Here is a 19,945-nt window from a genome sequence, read left to right as displayed (position 1 = left end):
TGAGGCTAATCAAGTTTTTATTGTATAAAATATATGACGTTTGTTTACGGTTCTACCTTTCAGCGATATCGACCACATTTTATGGTCTCCCCGATCTATCGGTGTAAATAAATAGAAATCTTGAATTTTGAACCATACTTTTAGAAACTATCATTTGGTTATTTTAGCCGTTACAGGACTAGTTCCTCAGTTGACTGATGCTAACTTGATGTGGTGACGTGACGTCAGAATACAATACGGATGGTACTACTGTACTACTGTGGACACATTCTATTCACAGACTTGTCCTCTCCACGAATAGCTGCACAATTGATGATGCGGCGTTAAGCAATATTCACTCACTCAAACTATTTTCTTTCTATGTATCAGTGCTTCATTATGACCCCCAAGTTCAAATAACGCCCGTGCTTATGTAGTTAACATATCACAAGCATAGCCATGTATTCAGGTTTAGTAACGCCAACGCCTATCTTGAAAATAACGAAAGGCAAACCTTATACAAATTGTGACTTATGGTAAAATGTAGTTCAAGCTAAAAGTCATAAACAAACGTTCAGTAGATCAGTGACATTTGTCCTTATTCACCAAGAAGGCAGCGATACGTGTGTATTGCAAACCGGTTTCACCTTCCCAGTGTAGGTAAAGTATGGAAAGCAACTGGGCGTGCTCTCTCAGCGTCGATGTCGCGAATATCGAGGAATGACGACCCCCTGCAAGGACCCCGCTCGCCACAGTCGCTTAGAACAAGACGAATAGGGCAGGACGCGTATTCTGGCGTGCTTAGCATTCCTATGCTCATGGGTTGACAAACATTAGCGTTTTTTATCCCCCCCCAAGAAAATTATAAGAACGAAATAGTTTTTGTTTCTTTCTTTGAGTGAAACGTAGGCTAATGTGTGTGATGTATGTGACGTACACTGGCATGGTAACCAAGACGTTATGTGATCATTTAGTATTGATTTATTTTGAGATCAAGAAACATGTGTAACTAATCCTATGTTTTTACTGATGACCCTGTGCGGACTTGCCCCAAAACATTGATAGTGAATGGTTGTCAAGAATACTGTTATGGTACGGTATCGTGAAGTTAACGGGAATGATATGTTAAAGTGTAGAGACTGGTGAGTAAAGAGGGATGAGGCGATGTTTAGATATTGACGGGAATGGTCCGGTGTTGCAATATACAGAGGTTCAATTGCCTTAAAACATAGAGACATTGACAGAAACAGTCAGCTGTTGCAAAATACACGTTGACAGGAATAGTGAGCTGTAGCAATATACTCGTTGATAGGAATAGTGCGATTTTACAATATACACGTTGACAGGAATAGTGCGATTGTGCAATATACACGTTGACAGGAATAGTAGAAAAAGAAGAAAAATATTTTATTGAAGTGTCACACACTTCATAAAAGTGTCTGGCCAACATTGACCTACGAGACACTAAATACATATGGGACATGTTGTATATAACAGTAATATATTAAAAGGTTAATACTGTACAATATCATAAAAGGTAAAAGATACATAAAATACAGTACGACCCCGTGAGATGATATTAAGTGGCTATTGTGCGATTGTGCAATGTATACACGTTGACAGGAATGTTGAGATTTTGCAATATAGAACCTTTGACGTGAATAGTGAGATGTGACAATACAGAGATGTTGGCAGGAATAATGTCACAATGCTGTTGCGATAACATAACCCACATTAGTGAAACAAAGGTTCGGGCGTCCATGACTTGAGGGCCCTGGTGTCTAAGTGATTTATGCTTCTATGTGTATATATTTAACCCCTTGGCGATGACAGATACTATCTTTTGACGCTGATATTCACATTATATATTCCCGAATGACAGCAATAACTAACGACACTATGACAAATCGCCTTTACTGACCTTAGAATTTCGTCCATTATGTTTGCAGGAAGACAGCTTTGACAAGGATTGAAGCAAGCGTATTTTTTCAATGTGACTTTCGGGTACATATGCTAGTACCTTTATTAAGCAAGCAAATAAGAAAGTACAAGCATCCGTTCTGAAACAACTCAATGAAAGCATGAATAAGATGAAATCCATATGTTAATCCTTTGTTCCTTGATACTATAACTCAATTAATTCCACATAGGTTTTATTATATACATATATCTTTAAAGAAAGACCGTGAAGATCCGGGTTTGAATTGGCCTTCAGTAACCCATGTTTGTCGTAAGAGGCGACTAACGGGATCGGGTGGTCAGGCTGCTGACTTGGTTAACACATGTCATTGTATGCCAATTGCGTAGATCGATGCCCATGATATTGATAACTGGATTGTCTGGTCCAGATTTGATTATTTACATATAGCTGGAATATTGCTGAGTGCGGCGCAAAACTAAACTCACTCACCCATTTTAAAAACATTCAAAATATTACCATTACACTTGACTGCGATAAACCTAATCCAGATACTATATAAACGTGTTAAAAGCAGTTTCGAAGTAATAAGGTAAGAACGTAGCAATGACGGACAGTTGATGTCAGCGCCGAAGACAGTTCCCGACAAGAGAGTCACCCCGAGTCTTGTCTGACCACACTGACCGCTGTAGAAGGCCAGTCATTATCTATATAAACAACGTTTTCCATGTCAACAAAGGCTTTGTCCTAAGTCATGTCAAATCTTCCATAAATCTGTAAACACCAAATCACGCCTTAGTCTTGGGCGTTTCTGTTAGTCTGTTTAAGTAAATGCTATGCTGCTTCCTTTGTGTAGTGAGTTGGCGATTATTGGCGTTCGTACATAGTGTGATACCAAGTAGTCCTCCCTTCTATCGGAGAGGCGGACGACAATGCTCGTGGCAGTACAAGAGAGCTGATAAATACACTCAGTCAAATGTGAAAGATATGCCTCTGAGAACCCATACTGCTCATGTGATCATCAATATGAAAATTGCATTCATGTTTACAAAGGCAAATCAAGTGTTAGTCTGACCACCGGAACACAAACGAGTACGTATATTCTACACGTATCGTCAGTAGTTTTCAACTATTTGTGGATCACTTTTGATTTGAACATTAAATTTGACAGAATTAATATTACCCTTTGAAAATATGGACACCACTATTATGTTTAAAAGATTAGGCTACGGAGGTCAATGACCTTTGAAAGACTTTGTTTTCCTGCGTGTAGGTTTTGTTTACTAAACCCTCATGTATTTGTAAAATCTTCTGAATCAAATATTATGGTGATCCCTTCAATGTATTTAACAATTATAAGTTAAAATAAGCTGCTGAGCTGTTAACGTATGCCGCATGCACAAAGAACAAGTACACTTCCTTGTCAAAGACACTGTTTTATATATTGGAGTTATCTGTATTAACCGACAACACCCCTGACTTTGTGTCCAGGTATACCTTGTACGTGCTTGTGATTTCCCCCAGAGTCATGAACGCTAAGACCTTCATCACTTGGGGCTTTTCCCCCCACATGAAGCTGGCACGCCGTGCTATAACTGGAATACTGTTTAAAGCGGCGTTAAGCCAACCCCACACACTCACTCCATCAGCACATGACGTTGTCTCCTTGTTTCGCTGGCCGGGAACCCAGTACAGGCTTTGTGACGTATTTCTATCTTCCGTCAAAATGGCCACCTCGATGGACGACGTCATTTTCGAGACACGGTTGGCTGGTACAGACAGGGTAATTAGGGGATGTAGTAGGACTCTTCCACCTGAATGTCCCCAAGAATCTTGGCTTCAGCTTGTCTTTAAACACCTTGGAAATAATTGAGGTAAATAGTACCTTTGCCATATGCCACATACCGCCATGCTTTGTCGAACAAGAATGATTGTGTATGGGATTTATGTACCGACAGAATAGTGTGGAACATTATTACACCCACTACATGCTTGCCATGAGTGACGCGGCTAATGACAAGGTATCGGGAGGAAGTCCATGGCTGTATGTTCCCGCACTGAACAACACGAACATACTTATATTTTAGTGTGTATATTATTTGTGAAGTATGTACAACAGTATAATGATATACAAGACATGCTTCCCTGGTATAAGCCCCATTATTATTTCCGGGCGTTTATGAATGTGACGGGACATGTGTATGTATATTTTGACCTTTTCCAGACCCCTACGATAGGTTGTTCAGACAATACCTGCCCTGGGGTGACCCTTCCAGGCACTGACCACATATGCCGCCCGTCACATCCATATGAGACACAGCAAGGTGTCCGTATTGTCCCCACCCCTCAGGTCTAAACTGACCCCAACAAACACTTCCATGTTACAATGACATGCTTCGTTGTTAGTAATTACATGTACTTTCTTAAACCTGCTTTAGTCTGCCTTGCGGCTCCTTCCTAGATCCAACCACGGACATCTATCTCTGACCTGCACACCTGCCCCGGGCACTCTGCCATCCGTTTGATGAATGACAGATATGCCGTGTCGCTGCCTCAAGGGCAATTACAGAGTCGGTGTAAATGTCATCAAACGTTTGGGAAACGCCGCAAATAAAACTGACATATACAACTTGAATTCATTAATTACTTATCACTTAAAATTACTTCACGTATATGATATGAGGTAATACCGTCTGAATTGCTGCGTCGGATTCCTCGAAATCATAATTATTCAGAACCTATAAACTTGTCGAACGTTTGATCTCCGGAATTATTCAGCGCTTTGCTAAAGCTGTACTTATAACAAACTAGCATCTTTTCCTAGTCTTCGTTATATGGCTGGGATAAGGCCAACATTTTATTTCAACTCATTTCCACTCCTCCCGTCTCAGCGTTCCTGTGTTGTACTGTACAATTGTACTTCACGACGGATTCTATGCTGCAAGAACACCAGAATGACCCCAGCTCACGTCATGGAGCAATGTACGGTTCCAATCACGTGTATCCTTCATTATTCAGTCTATTATACTGTATGACGTATCCATCTATATCGTGCTCCTGGGTTTGCTTGATTGTTTATGTCCATCTAAAGTGACAAATAAAAAATGGCGACTTGTGTCTTAATGTGCCAGTGTCGAATGAAACGAACTGGTCGTTGTAATCCGACTGGAAGGTAAACAGTTTATGGTGATTGTTTCATGGTTGAGTACACACGGTCGATCCAGGATCACGTTAGCAACCTTCTTTTCATGACTTCACAGATCACAATGATACATTTTGGAAATATGGATATGCATTTCTACTAATTATCTATATGTACGGTGGATACGATATTACTCATGCATACGGAAAGTAATTAACACTACAACTAATCAATGGTTTCTGAAGTCTTATAAATATTTATTATCTACGAGGGCGAAAATATCGTTCATATTTTTCATACGACGCTCCAGGGAAAAATATCACTTTGTCATGGTGACGTAACGTCATGAACAATGCTATGACGTCACGTTTCTTCTATGACGTTGCGTTCTACATGCGGCGACGGCGGGTAGCGAGCCTATGTTTGAAAGTAGATTTTGGTTTATTTTCCTCAATTTGACGACTTCGGTAATAAATAGTAATATAAATATATATCTGATATATGTTTATGATTAATTCTTCTGGTAAATATGTTTTTCATGGGTCTTTAGATATATATTATATCTGCTTTCATAACCACGACGTAGATTCATGCATATTTGGTTAACAAGTGTTTTATTTGTCGGTCGTCATACATCTCGTATACATGTATATTTATCTTAATGTTACGTGTTTCTTTCAAGCCACAGGTATATTCTTATACATCTTGTGGATATCGATTTTTGATGAGTACTTTATCTTATATAGTAAATATCCTCTGTTGTTCACTCATCCGCGAAGTAAGTGGCATGGCTTCATGTGATATAAACCAACAATATTGAGACAATCCCAGTCTACAAGTGAACCCCACCTTATGATCTGGTCATACAGATAATGAGACCCTCGTGCCACCGTCTACGCCATCTGATACACACAATGACTTACTTCATGCCAGCTTCGTGGCCTCGTCATTTACTAACCATTTCCCCTTTATGCACCCCTAACGTTCATAATGAAAGGATGTGATTCATGCCGAAAGCTTGGCTTCGGCTGATAGCTTGCACCAGTGGATTCCATGCTCTGTTGAACTTCATGTGTAGGGCACAAGCAATATTTCCGCCTGGTCGACATACTGAAACCCCAGTCAAACCCACGCCTTGGACTTGATAGCTCTGATTTACACAAACTTTTACGAAGCGAGCGTACCTAAAGGGTCAGAGGTCATGACCGGCAGAGACCCAAGGGTGTGAAGGTCAGACATTCGGACACCGCCTTGCTGGGCAAGCTTATCTTTTATTGTGTCATCAAAGTTTAGGATTTCGATTAGACATTCCATACCAATGAGCTGAATGGCAATGAACATGAAAACCAGTGCGGTTATTGAATTTCAACCTTTGTCCTTGTTTTCGTACCAATTTAACGCTGTGTTTAATTCCCACACAGGGCTTAGTGTCAGCGGAAGTGTTTGTAGAAACAATCTGAAGGTCAAATTTGCAGAGACTCTTCCACACCTGAATGTTAAAAAGATCCCTGGATCGATCCGTTATTCCTGTTTGGTTTGATATCAGGTTATTTGATGTTGCAACATTGTATGAGAATTACCTGGTGATACTGGAGGGAACCCGTATAACAGCAGAAACCATGTGTGACCCTTTCTTGTGATAGTGGCAAGTTTTCCTTATTTACGTTATTCCAAGAATGAAAAGCGTCGAGACTCTTTAAAATTGACAAACAGCGGAGCTTATCAAAGCAATACACAAGGGGCACAATTGGCCCAGTCGCACTTCCCTGTACAGACTTGTGTCATCTGGGCACGCCAAAGACCTGTGATTTGGGTTCCAAACCATATTCACCCCGATTGCGTCCTTGGTAATAATGCCGTTCAAAGCGGCAACAAAACCCAACTCACTCACTCACTCACTAAACCGACACATAGAGTTACAACCCAGAGTTCTAGTAAACTTAGTTCAAACGTCGATGAAACAAAACCTTTCACTATAGTACTAACTCAGCACCTCTATACTTCATCTGCGCAGGTCAGTTTTGCAAAATGTTCAATATACGAAATACCCGTAAAGGTCCAGGTTAGAATATTGATCTTCAGCAACCTATGCTTGTCGTAAGAGGCGACTAACGAGATCGGATGGTCAGGCTCACTGACTTGGTTGACACATGTCATCGGTTCCCAATTGCGCAGATCGATGCTCATGCTGTTGATCACTGGATTGTCTGGTCCAGATTCGATTATTTACAATCAGTCATCGTACAGCTGGAATATTGCCTAGTGCGGTGTTAAACAACAAACAAACACACTATCCACACAAGGCTCCTCCACGTCATGGCTCTGTTTTTGAGTCAATCAGACCGTTCTGTTTACATCGACAGTTCCATTGCAATTCTAGACGCCAGGCAGTCGCCGACTCACCAAACCTAATCACCTACTTTTGTGTGTATTAAATGCGCACAAAAGCTAAATCCAGGTTTCATGTCATGTAAAACAAACTTAGATTATATCTATAGATCCGAGATAATGGGAAAACATAACCACAGTGACGGTGGCCGATATGGGTGGGGCACTTCAATTGTTTCTCGGATCAGTCTCGGGGTAGATCCATCTGGGTGGATTGTAAAGTGGTTAAGGGATTTCATGTTCAATTACTGAACCTGTAGACTTCGTACCACAGTCTTGACAGCAAGGTTACGCCACTGTTACAGGTGACAACATGGTATATTTACATGCTATATGAGTGAGTGAGTTTAGTTTTACGCTGCTTTTAGCAATATTCCAGCAATATAATGGCGGGGGACACCAGAAATAGGCTCCACACATTGCACCCATGTGGGGAATCGAACCCGGATCTTCGGCGTGACGAGCGAACGCTTTAACCACTAGGCTACCCCGCCGCCCCTACATGCTATATGAGCTACAAACCTCAGTATATACAGTACCTGTAGGTATTTGTATTTACACTTTATGTTTTGTTGGTATGGCCATACTGATACAGCTATGTATATATGACAAGGTATATACTTTATATATTAATCGAGTCTGGACCAGACAATAAAGTGATCAACAGCATGAGCATCGATGTGCGCAATTAGGAACCGATGATATGTGTCAACCAAGTCAGCGAGCCTGACCACCCGATCCCGTTAGTCGCCTCTTACGACAAGCATGGGTTACTGAAGGCACATTCTAACCCGGACCTTCACGGGTCCCCTGCTGCTGGAATGTCTACAAGCATGTACAGTTTGATACAGCTGTATGTCATGTTTGTTTGAAGTGTATGATCTATGTAGGATAATAACATCTGACATCATGATGATAGACGAGCACATTACTTCAAAGAATTTATTATATTTTTAATTGATATCCACAGTCTGTATATCAATGCACACGAAATAATCAGTAAAACTAACATTGCTCCATGCTGTACACAAGATATTGGTAATGGTATGGTGAGATACGCGATCTCCCAACCCTGCTGGGGTTCCTTCACCTCCCAGACACAGTGTATGTACGGCACGCCGTGTGACGTTTACCATAGTGGGCGTATAACTTATATTAATAATGTGACTGTCACAGCTTTTGTTATTTATCTAAAAGCTGCACCAAGGAATGCTAATGTACACATTAAAACGGTATGATGAAACATTTTTAGAGCACAGGAATTTAGAACAAAATTCATGGGATATTTTACAATAATACTGCATGGAATTGATTTGGCATCTAGTTCGCCCAGTAGTCGGATATTTGGATACACAAAACTCTGGAGAATAGTACCGAAATGTTCTTTTTGTTCAAATGTGGAAATGGCAGTCTTTATCGCACTCTGTATTGGGTTGTTTCTACTTAAAAGAAGTTTCGGACCACCCGATATATTCATATTACTATTGCTAATCTTTTATATAATTAACAATAAGCACAATCAGATGGTCTCTAAATACGTTGAACAGTATATTCAACAAATGAACCTTGCACGTCACTAGATCACAGTTGAGTAGATCGATGTTTATTATGTCACTGGATTGTCTGGTCCAGACTCCATAACCTACTGACTGTTGTCATACAGCTGAAAACATTGCAAGGTACGGGGGTATACAACAAACAAACAAATGTGTTTACTGACAGGTAGAGAATGTGATGGCAGGGTCGCAGAGACAGGTGCAAGAAGGTCCGTGTGTGTAGGAGTGTATGGATGGCGTGTGTGGGGGGGTGGGGGTGGTGGTGTTTATAAAGCAGGAGTATTGATGAGGGCGATGTTGAACAAAATCAGAAGATACAATAAGATTATCTCACGAAGAAGACTGATACATGCTATGATTATTTAAGAGGAAATCGCAGCTTTATTTCGGGTAGCCGCCAGCATTTGGTCACATTAACCAACAATGACAACTACAATCTATGAAGTAAACATTTTCAGAGACGCGGCACATGTCATTCACCCGTATCGTGTTTTAACCTAGTATTTTGTACAGTGTCAACAACACTGGTAGATTGAGATGGATTGTGTTCTGACATTCCTAGCCAGAGGTAGTGAAGGTGCCCCCGGCTGTTGAACCTGGGTCGTACAACACTTGCGTGTTTATTACCGCCCGCGGAACGAAGTGTTCATGGTGGATATTAAACAGTTGTCTAACGTCTCACGCCCCTGGTGACAGCACCATCATGAAGGGGCATTGTTCTGTCTGGGCGGGACGGGCACCGACACCCCCAGCTGGCTCGAATCTGTGGGCGACGCTTGGGAATGTCGGAAGTTTTGATTTGCTTCTAGGAAGAGAGGTGAAATGGGTTTTTACGGTGCGTCCAAGACTATGACACTTATATAACGACATACGTGCACGTGTATGTGCAGCTGCTTGTACTGGTCGCGACATATGTTGGTTTTATAGTGGTAAGTCACTTAGACACAACATCTCAGTTTAAAGCTGATAACGCACCCAGACACAGTGTTCTCCAACCAACTTGTTGGTTTCTCACCTGTATTCCGAACACAAGGCACGGTAACAACATCTAACACATCTTAACGTCTTTTGGTATGAGGCGCATTTCTAAATAGTGGTTGTTATATCATCACGGTGAAGACCACGGGTTCGAATCCCCACAATATGTGAAACCCATTTTAGGTCACCCCCGCCGTGATATTGCTGGAATATTGCTAAAAGCGGATTAAAACCTTACCCAGATGGAATAGAGGGTTTGTGCGCCCGTGCGTGCGTGTGGTCTGGAGCGTGTGGTTGGGAGCGTGTGGTTGGAAGTGTGTGGTTGGGAGTGTGTGGTTGATGGTTGTTGGAGGAGTCGTCAAAAGGCATACGCTTCAGAAAGCCTGCCGTGCGGACTACGGTTTTCTGTAGAAAGTTTTTTCCCACCAAATAACATGAGACACAAAGTTATCCGTAACTAAATAATTCAGAAGAAGAAACACTCTTTACAAATTAACGCTTTATGAATAGGATGAAATCCCGAGGAAAACCTCGTCTAGGTGTAGTGTTACGTGCTTGTTTTTACCTGCCATTGTACTTCGTCTACAAGGATGTGGCACACAACAATGGTATATCTGTCAGCGAGGCTCCGCTCATATCGGCACACAAGACATAAAACGGGTGATGGGTCCGTGTAAAGCGCAGATGTGAAGCTATGACGCCTGGAATGTTAATAGTTTGGACATTCCTTTTTATATGAATTAGCATATTCCCCAAAACAAAGAACAATGCGTCAAGATGCTGCAGAATTTCTGCTGTGTTATGTTTTTTTCTTGATGTACTTATCAGCGAATTGTGTTTAGTTTTGGTGTTACCTCGCCGTGAAGAATCTCAAAATTGTTGCTGCGTCGTTCAGCAACAGTAACTCTCTCAGGCTGGTGTAACCATAGCTTTCAAACCTTTCTTTTCCCGAAGGAATTCTCTTGCACAATGGTTCCCAATACTCTACAGATACGCGTCGACTAAAGCAAATATGATGGGTAGATCGTTGCTCGTGTTTTCTGTTCCTGGTTTACTTCGTCCAGACTCGATCATGTTCAGCCCACTTTGGTATAACCAGAACATACTGACTGCGGAATAAAAATTCAACCACTCGCTGACTCTAAAATGGTTGTTATTAAGAAACCTAAATTACCAGGTGTAGGTGGTTGCGAGAGACATGCGAGTGTGATTGAATAAATTTGCTTTTACGCTGTAATCTGCAACATTACCGTTATAAATAGACATAGTATAGCTTACCGCGTTACATAACAGAAATGACCAGAAATGGCCCCATGTCAGTCATTCCGGATGATGTTGTCCAGTCAGTCCGTCACTGAAAGGGCGTGATCTCTCAGCAAACACTTGGCGTCGATAGTACCAGTGATGTGACCAGCTGAATTCTTTCAAGGAGGACACGATAGTTAGGTAACTATAGCATGGGGAGTTGGCGGAATGTTCAGTCGTGCTGAGTGTATAGTCTTGTTAGTACGTTTGTTTAAACTTATTTATTCCACACAGTGTACCCAACACGCCAAGTGCTGAATTTAGTGACATCAATTGTAAGCCTAGATAGAAGACAAGATAAGTCAAGGAGAGTGATGAAAGAACGTACAAAGGGTGACGGGGTTAGGGAGGTTTTTATAGGAGGTCAAAGGTAGAGACAGGGGTATCTTGCTAGGGGAGGGAATGAGAGAAAAAGAGATGGGGAGAGGATAAAATGGATGCTGTATAGTACTCGGGGCTGCTGGACCCGTGGGGTTGGACCTGGGCCAGAGTGGTCTCAATCCATCAAGGCATGTCGTCAGAGACGACTAACGGGATCGAGTGGTCCGGCTCGCAGGCTTGGCTGATGCCTGTCATCGTATCCTAATTTCGTTGATCGATGCGCATCAAGTTAATTACTGGATCCAGCCACGAATAGTTACCGAATGCCGCCGTGTCAGGTGCGTGGAATGTTGCTGAACAACAAACAAACAACTGTAAACAGTTAAAGGCGCTTGTAGGAGGGATACCGTGACAGTTCCATTAATGGGCATTGTATGCAGGAGTTGAACATTACAGGGTGTGGTTCAACTGGGAGGAAAAGGTCAGGGTCGGGAGTTGGGTATAGAGGGTACTTGTCTTGACCTTCTCCAGCCACCTAGTGGTCAGCGTTGATTTACGTAGCCCTACATTGTGTGAAGAACCGAGTGTGGGGGTTGAGTGTCAACACTAGCCCTTTATGTTGTACCTGTCCTGGATGATAAACTGGGTGGCCCGGGTGAATTCATGGTCAACGGGGATCAGATCAGAGGGCCTCCAAGGACCGTTGATATTTTGGCTTACAAGACGGACCGCTTGAAGCGTTCACTATTGTCATGGTTGTGTGTCGGTCAACACCATTGCGCTTACTCTGGGGGCAGAAATATATAACTGCTTGACAACGTTGGGTGTTGATGGTGCGTGTATGATGTTTTACGGAGAAACTATTTGAAATATCAGATCCATCGTTTAGTACTTTCATCAAAGGACGAGAAGGTTGCCTGACAAAGGTATCACTTTGTTAAATAATAGTAGAAGCGACAACATCCTGTCCTTAATCAAAAGCAATCTCATCTAAAAGCACAACTACACAAGGATCCAATAGTCATTTAATTACAGAAGAACATCTACTGATCTTTTACTTACACAAGACACTACCCACACAAGGACATCTACTGGGCTTTTATTTACACAGGAACATTTACTTTTCTTATTTAAGCAAGAACATCTACTGGTCTCCTATTTACACAAGGTCATCTACTGGTCTCCTATTTACACAAGGACATCTACTGATTTACTACTTGCACAATAATATCTACTAGTCTTTTTCTTACACAAGAACACGACATCACATGAACGAACCAGGCTATTACCTGGGTTTTCATAAACCTCATGAATAGACCACTATGTTGGCAATACTTTGCATAATGAGAAATTCCTCAGGATAACACGGTTTTGTTCAGCCTGCCCGGCAGATTGTAACGAAAGCCCCTGCATCCGCATCTCACCCCTTTAAGCCCTCCATCCTGAAGTGAACACACACGATCCTTCTGTCTCACGGCATGGGGTAAAAAGAGTTTTCTCTGTCTCCACAGCACTTCAACTTAGACAAACTCCACATGTTTAAAAGGCGATGCACTGCGCCTGAACTCTGTGTCTTGCATGCAACCTCTATTCACTAAATAAACACTTTCTGAGAACAAGAAATAACCTATTATAGTTTTCCATACTGTTGTTTAAGACTTTTATAAAACTTGGTTGGTTTTGTATTCTGCCTGGCTTACTTACTGTGGACGTGTTGTCGCGATATGTCAACGACACTTCTCTTTTTCTGGGACTGCTCGTGTCTTTTCCTGGCACTGTCAAATATTTGTCTGCACTATGAAATGATAGAACCATTCCCAGAATCACATGTTAAGGGTTCATCATTTTCTTTTCGTGGTAACTGCTAGAAAAACAGACAAGGGATTATGTTATAGCATGCTACCAACATGGGTGTGTGGGTGTCTGATTTCTGTAAAACAGACCGGATGGATCATTACTCATTTGTTAAATGAATGAAGACTCGCAGAAGACATACTTGTTTGCTTGTGTTTACGTAATAACTGACATGACAGCCTTCAGCTGTCCATACAGTGGTCCTATGTGCAGGTTCATCAGGCTCCACATGTCCAATACAGTGGTCCGCTATGCAGGTTCATCAGCCCTCACATGTTCATTCAGTGGTCCTCTATGCAGGTTCATCAGCCCTCACATGTTCATACAGTGGTCCTCTGAGCAGGTTCATCAGATCTCACATGCTCATACAGTGGTCCTCTATGCTGGTTCATCAGCCCCACATGTTCATGCAGTGGTCCTCTGAGCAGGTTCAGCAGGCATGTCCATACAGTGGTCTTCTTTATAGGTTTTAATTGCACAGATATCACATGACATGCGTGACAGTCCACACAACCTTAACTCGCATGTCTAGAACAAACCATTAATATAATGATTTTCTACGCAGATAGATGAGCCCACGTAACATATGTTACAACTGTAGTAAAGTATATGTGTCATTAGAAAATGTGACACACGACTTCAATACAGAGTTGATATTGACACGCCGAACGTCCACGTCCCGTGTACACTGCCAACAGGTACATTTATGCAACGTAGTGTTACCGGAATATATTGCCTGTATATTCTTGTCGAAGGTGCAGTAAAAGTGATCACAGATTACGTTTCTAGACCTCCCGCTGAGGTCCATGGGGACATAAGTAGGGAGAAGGATATGGGAAGATCGTATACAATCTTAAGGGTAACACTTTGTGATGTCTAAAAATGTCGTATATTCTCCAACCACCAGACAATCAATACCTGAGAGACAAAGCGTGGGATCAGTTCGTAACTCTCAGAGCTTATTTCTGACAGAAGATCGATGATCGATTTTGTCACATGCGATTGCTCGTGGTAGTCACGTGACAGTTTAAGTTAATACGTGACACCCAAAGTAATGGGGCTATAATACCTAACAACACATACCGTCATTCCCATGTCCATTGACAGCAGAAGCTGTTCATGAAAGACAAGCCTCTTGTCTGTGTCGCTGTTTCAATGGACAGGGAAGACACTTTCAACATTTTCTATCGGGTCTGGGGCATTTACGTCAGTGCCCGGTCGATGCGTTTATCTGTGTGGTAATGGGCCGGCTCACACGTCAGACTGTATAAGATTACCTTCAGGTCAGTCGAATAAACACGGGTATGGATTTCAACTTGATGATTCTTTCAAACACTCTGATCTGACAGCCATTTTGTCAGTTTTCAACGACATAGAGTCACACGTAAGGTGAGATCTTGTATATTCAATTAGGTTTAATATTACGAAACATCTCCAAATATCTCGGTTCCAGTTGAGAAAGAATTATTTTCGATAGTTCGATGCCGTTATTTTTTCATACTGACATGTTGTCCTGATACAACAAATAAAGTGTGGATAAAAAATGACAGCGACTTGGCACGTCATTCATCAGATCCCAGTTTGATTCCCAGAGTGAGACCTAGTTTTAGGTCCTATTAGTTTACCTGTGCCTACAATCTCTACCATATTATAAACCCCGCAGTGACTTTGTAGGTGACTTATATCAATCTCGCGTAACTTTCCCTAATACCATAATCAAAGTCTTTCTGCTACACTAAGTTCCATTGCAGTAATTACTAGTATCTTAATCTACAGCAATGTCCCAATTACACAACCCAAGACTGTGGTATTAGTCTGTAGACTACAACAAAGGTGTGGGGTATACTGCGATAAGCCGGTAACAGCGGCCAGTAATGATTCGTCCCACATGGCTAAAGTTACCCGACTTGTCAGTGTAAAATGTTCTCAGCAAAGATTTCCTCAACAAATCAATAGAGAGACCGAACACATGTAATCGAACCCCGCAAATCCCGCGGTAGCTGCCAAAGCAGACGACAGGTGTGCACGAGACAAGCAGACGACATCACGAACCAATGACTGAGCCAGTTGACCACATGACTTGATGTGAATACATGCTAAGGTTACGACAGTATACTTAAGTCCAAAATGGGAAGCAAATGTTGATATGTTAAGTCCTGTGTACATTGAATCTGTGTGATGCGGCCGAGTTGAATATTGTCGCCATTCGCTGATGATCTGGTGTGACTACATGGTTTCTTCAGGCGATCATTACTACACCGTCGCGCGCGAATGAGTACAACCCTGGAACTTATGGGAGTGTGGCGGGACAAGGTATAACATAGACGAGAGAAAGAACTGTGTAACAAGGAATTTACCGTGACACTGATGTATAGTGTTTATGATGATAAGTGACCACCGCAGCCATTTAAGGTATGTAGCCAATCTCCACTCATTTAATATGGCACCTCGAATGCCCGTGTGTGGAGATGTGTATCTCTAACAGCAAATGGAATTTAGAATTCGTGATAACTGGCACCTAAAACAAATAATTATAATATTTTATATGAAAAAACTATTGACAAAGAATCCCTCTATTTGGCAATATTCGAGCGTCGTGATACTTCGTTTTTTGTACGTTTTTAGGATGTTTTGCCCCATACATATCCACAGCTCTTTAAACTCTTCTATGTACAAATACGTAGTCACTCCCAACACGGAGTCGTGTCTGGAATATCACAGATATGTACGAATTCGAGGTTGATATTTTTTCTGCCACCACATACAAGTTCATTGTGCACTTGTACCTACCTCCTAATAAATAATGCAATGTTTGATGGAAATGAAAACCGTGAAACGAAATACTCGTTGTGACGCATTCATGTAAATAACACTTGTCGTAATTGAAACACGCTGTTTTGCCATCCTGGAATTCTACTCACGCACTACACTGGTGTCAGAAACTGCAATGCTCTTGGAAAGCCTCTTCAATGCTCATTCAGATTCATGTCATGCAACCTTTGAGCTAGGTCAAGGATATGCACAATACCATGAAAATAGTGTTATTAAACTGTATAGTCCACAGCCTGAAAACATAATTAGGGTTCATTCATACCTGGCTATGTACAGCATTGTTAAGACCACCCTTTAGCTAACCCTGAATGATACAAGAAAGACGAGCTCAACCTACTAACGTTTCACGTATATTTACATATTCAAAAAGGGAACGACCATTTGATATTTTGTGGTTGTTTTAATTCCCTTTAATTGGTGAGGGAGGAGAGGAAATAGTATTTAAAAATTAGCTGAAAATGGAGTGACCATATTATTTTATATTAATATCACGCCAAAATTCAAAATGTCACCGCGAAGGCTAGAATCAGAGAGAGTGACACACTCAGTGTATTTCTTTCATGTTTCAAATAATTCAAATTCTTTAGGTGATTAATTTTTTGGTTCACATTCATTTTTTTCGAACCTGTTTGTGGACACTGCCTAGAAATAAAAGTGGGCAATGAAATTTTCAAGTTTTTTGCAAAATTGCTATCAGTAAATTCGAGAACCTTTAACAACGTCAATACTGTATTGTTTGTCAATTGTTTTCGTTCAAAGAAGGAATTTGTTAGACATAGTGCAAAAAATGTCAACGTATATTTATCATCAATATTATACAATGGCAAAATTTGTTTATGATTCACACGAAATTGATTTTATCAAACAGCTTTGTGTATATTCATCGGATAAAACCGAGAACAAAGAGATCGTTGTCAAGCCCTTGACATATCTATTTAAGGCGTTTGTTTATTGGCTGTTCAAATCAATATGTTCATCCAGGCATAGATTAACCTGGTTCTTTTCAGTAGGGCAGGATAACATTCTGTTCCTGAATAGTGCCGAGAGCCTTTTGGTATATCTACATATGCACATAATCTCGAATAGTATATTCCGTACTTCACATTCCCTTCTTGAAAGGTTTATATAACACACAGGCAACAAACACGGCTGTGTCGAACTCATTTGGTCATGGGGGTATTTGGAAGTTTGTCAAAGTCTTCAAGGAGCTGATTTGATATGTATGAAATAGGTTCAGAATGCAACAGATGTTACATGGTATCGAACAGTGCAGGTATTTTATGAGATTTGCAGTTTGACCATATTTTGTACTTTGAAAACAGCTCGACCCGTTTCTTTTATTTTGATTTAAAACGAAAGTGTCTGATCTTTCACTGATTTAATTATGTTTTTGTTTTTTTGTTTTTTTGTTTTGTTTTGTTTTTGTTTGTTTTGTTTGTTTGGGTTTTTTGGGGGGTGTTTAATTTTTTTGGGGTCATTTTGGAGGGGGGAGCGCGTGTGTGTGTGTGTGCTTTTGTGTTTGTTATGTGCATGTGTATTTTTATTTCAATTGTGTCTAATACGTGTATTTCATACAGTTGGGCAAAATGATTATCTTAATGACCTTGTGGTAATATGATGAGAAGGTGACTGATTTTAGTATAATGAGACAAAACGTTTTGTGCTTCATCAACGTGCCATCTGTTTTTAGTTCCCAGATGATGGATGACATCAAAGAACATGTCATCAAGTACTTTAATAACGAGCAAATTGAGACTGTGGTAGTAACACTTCGTGACATTTTGAACTCTTCATATTGTTAATTACTTTCCCGACCTTTTGCAAAAAAATGCTCGTATGGTTTTATTGATGTTATGTCATTGTGTATGTTGCTAGGTAACAAAAAACATGGATGACGCCACTCTCGGCTACATCATCGGCGGCTCTGTTGGGGGCGGGATCCTCATCATCAGCGTCATTGCCTGCATCATCTGCTGCTCTTGCGAGTGAGTTTCTACAAATAATCACCAGCTTCTAAAAGACCAATGAGTTTAAGTAATCCATTTAATTTATGAATAATGTTTTGCATGAAGCAATTATCAAATAATTTTCTCCTTTATCTTTAGCAAATATATGTATCAAAATATGTTTTTAAATATTTTAAATTCATTGCAAGATTAATGTACAGCAAAACCATTCGTTTAAACAGATGTTCGACAGGATCATACATCACTAGTCTTATTTGTTGGCCCACATTTAAGTTTCGTGGCACATTAGACGTCTCAGTCGGAATTATATGTCTTTTTTTTATGAAATAATCAGCATCATTAAAATATATTCGACCTCATTACATTGTGCCGGTAATGGTGCTGGTATATAAAGTAGTCAACATTCATATGTAAACAGATTTTGAGAGAATTTGTTTTATAGTAAGATATACATACGTCGCTGGCTCCAGGATGATACGATCTGGACCAAAACAGCCTTTATTGCCAAAGTATTGCGTTTAGCTATAAGTGTAGGGGTATCGAATGACCGTCTTTCCAACCAAAACCATTAGCAATGGTAGATGAAAAAGGGGTTTAGCCGTGGTGTAAAGCTGTGCATGTACCACGTAATGGAGTAAATGGCGTGGTCGGCAACCATTAGCCGTCATGACGCCTGTGTGATGATACTGAGAGCCTAAGTGTTGACATTACTACCGCAACTCTCCCTTCATTGGAATACGTTCTTTTTGAAGTGCCTTCTATATGTTGATATAAGTATGTACACTGAAGCTTATCTGGAGCTTATTAGTTGCCCCAGTTTCTGCCATCTTGTATCTTGTCATTTAGACGGTCTCCGTGGTATTTGCCAGCTCACCTGTGATGAAGGTTGGTGCCAAGGTGGTACATAGGAGTCATTGCGATAATACGTGCGGAATGTCATTCTTAGTGTAAAATATTTGTAGTAATATCAGCATAACATATATGCATATCCTTCCATTACCCTGCCATGGATGAAGTGATTACTTGAGACAGGTCATGTCATGTATTGGTAACAAAGTAGTATTGATTATCACACCTTACTCGTCATTGAATGAATCTTCTGAATGTATTTTTTACTTAACACTGAAGATTCTTTGTTGATAAATGGAAGGGCAGTTTTTTCATATAATAGGAAATGATATTTTGGTATCTTGTATATAATGCACATTACTTCTAGATAATTAGAATGTCGATATTGTTCATGTAAGCAGGAAATAACGTCTATTTCCGTGTTTTCTTGTTAAGTAAACTTCTTATCAGCAGTTATTCCACCTCATCGGGAGATTACATTGAGGGCCAAAATGGTACATTTCCGTGCAAGAAGTCTCATATTGTTTGACGGGAAAAGACTCAATTACCTGGCAGTAACTTGTCACTCGTAATGTGGCAATTATATCTAAAGACGAAATATGATTGATCCGTTAGTCTTGTATTTTTGGGTTTGTTTCCCTTTAGTGACAGTGGGGTAGCGACCCAAAACGAAAGGGTTTCGTTGGAATATGATTTATGCGGTGTGATTGCAGAACAATACAATCAATCAAATATGTTAAATAAAAAGTAAAATATATTTGGTGAAAAATGGTCACCAGACGTTGTTTTGAGGTCTTTGGGTGAAACTATGATTATGATGAGAATTACAATTCCCACAGAACCATTTAAATGTGTT

General features: G+C 40.7%; 1 protein-coding gene across 3 annotated transcripts in view; it reads left to right on the top strand.

Moving 5' to 3' along the window:
* The window catches only part of LOC124282833, a 53,903-nt gene that overhangs the window by 18,459 nt on the left and 15,499 nt on the right, over window positions 1-19,945 (top strand). For 2 of the 3 annotated variants that reach the window (XM_046718871.1, XM_046718869.1), the window contains exon 2: window positions 18,149-18,258. In XM_046718871.1, the coding sequence (XP_046574827.1) occupies window positions 18,161-18,258 (98 nt within the window). In that variant the 5' untranslated portion in view covers window positions 18,149-18,160. Of the gene's footprint in view, window positions 1-15,442; window positions 15,854-18,148; window positions 18,259-19,945 lie in introns of those variants that run through there. The other variant, XM_046718870.1, reaches the window with a different exon arrangement.

The sequence above is a fragment of the Haliotis rubra genome, unplaced genomic scaffold (genome assembly GCF_003918875.1).
Source record: "Haliotis rubra isolate DU_JTF1 unplaced genomic scaffold, ASM391887v1 Scf304, whole genome shotgun sequence".
NCBI classification, from domain to species: domain Eukaryota; kingdom Metazoa; phylum Mollusca; class Gastropoda; order Lepetellida; family Haliotidae; genus Haliotis; species Haliotis rubra.
Note: the sequence above shows the minus strand (reverse complement) of the source record. Positions and strands in the feature narration are given on the sequence as shown.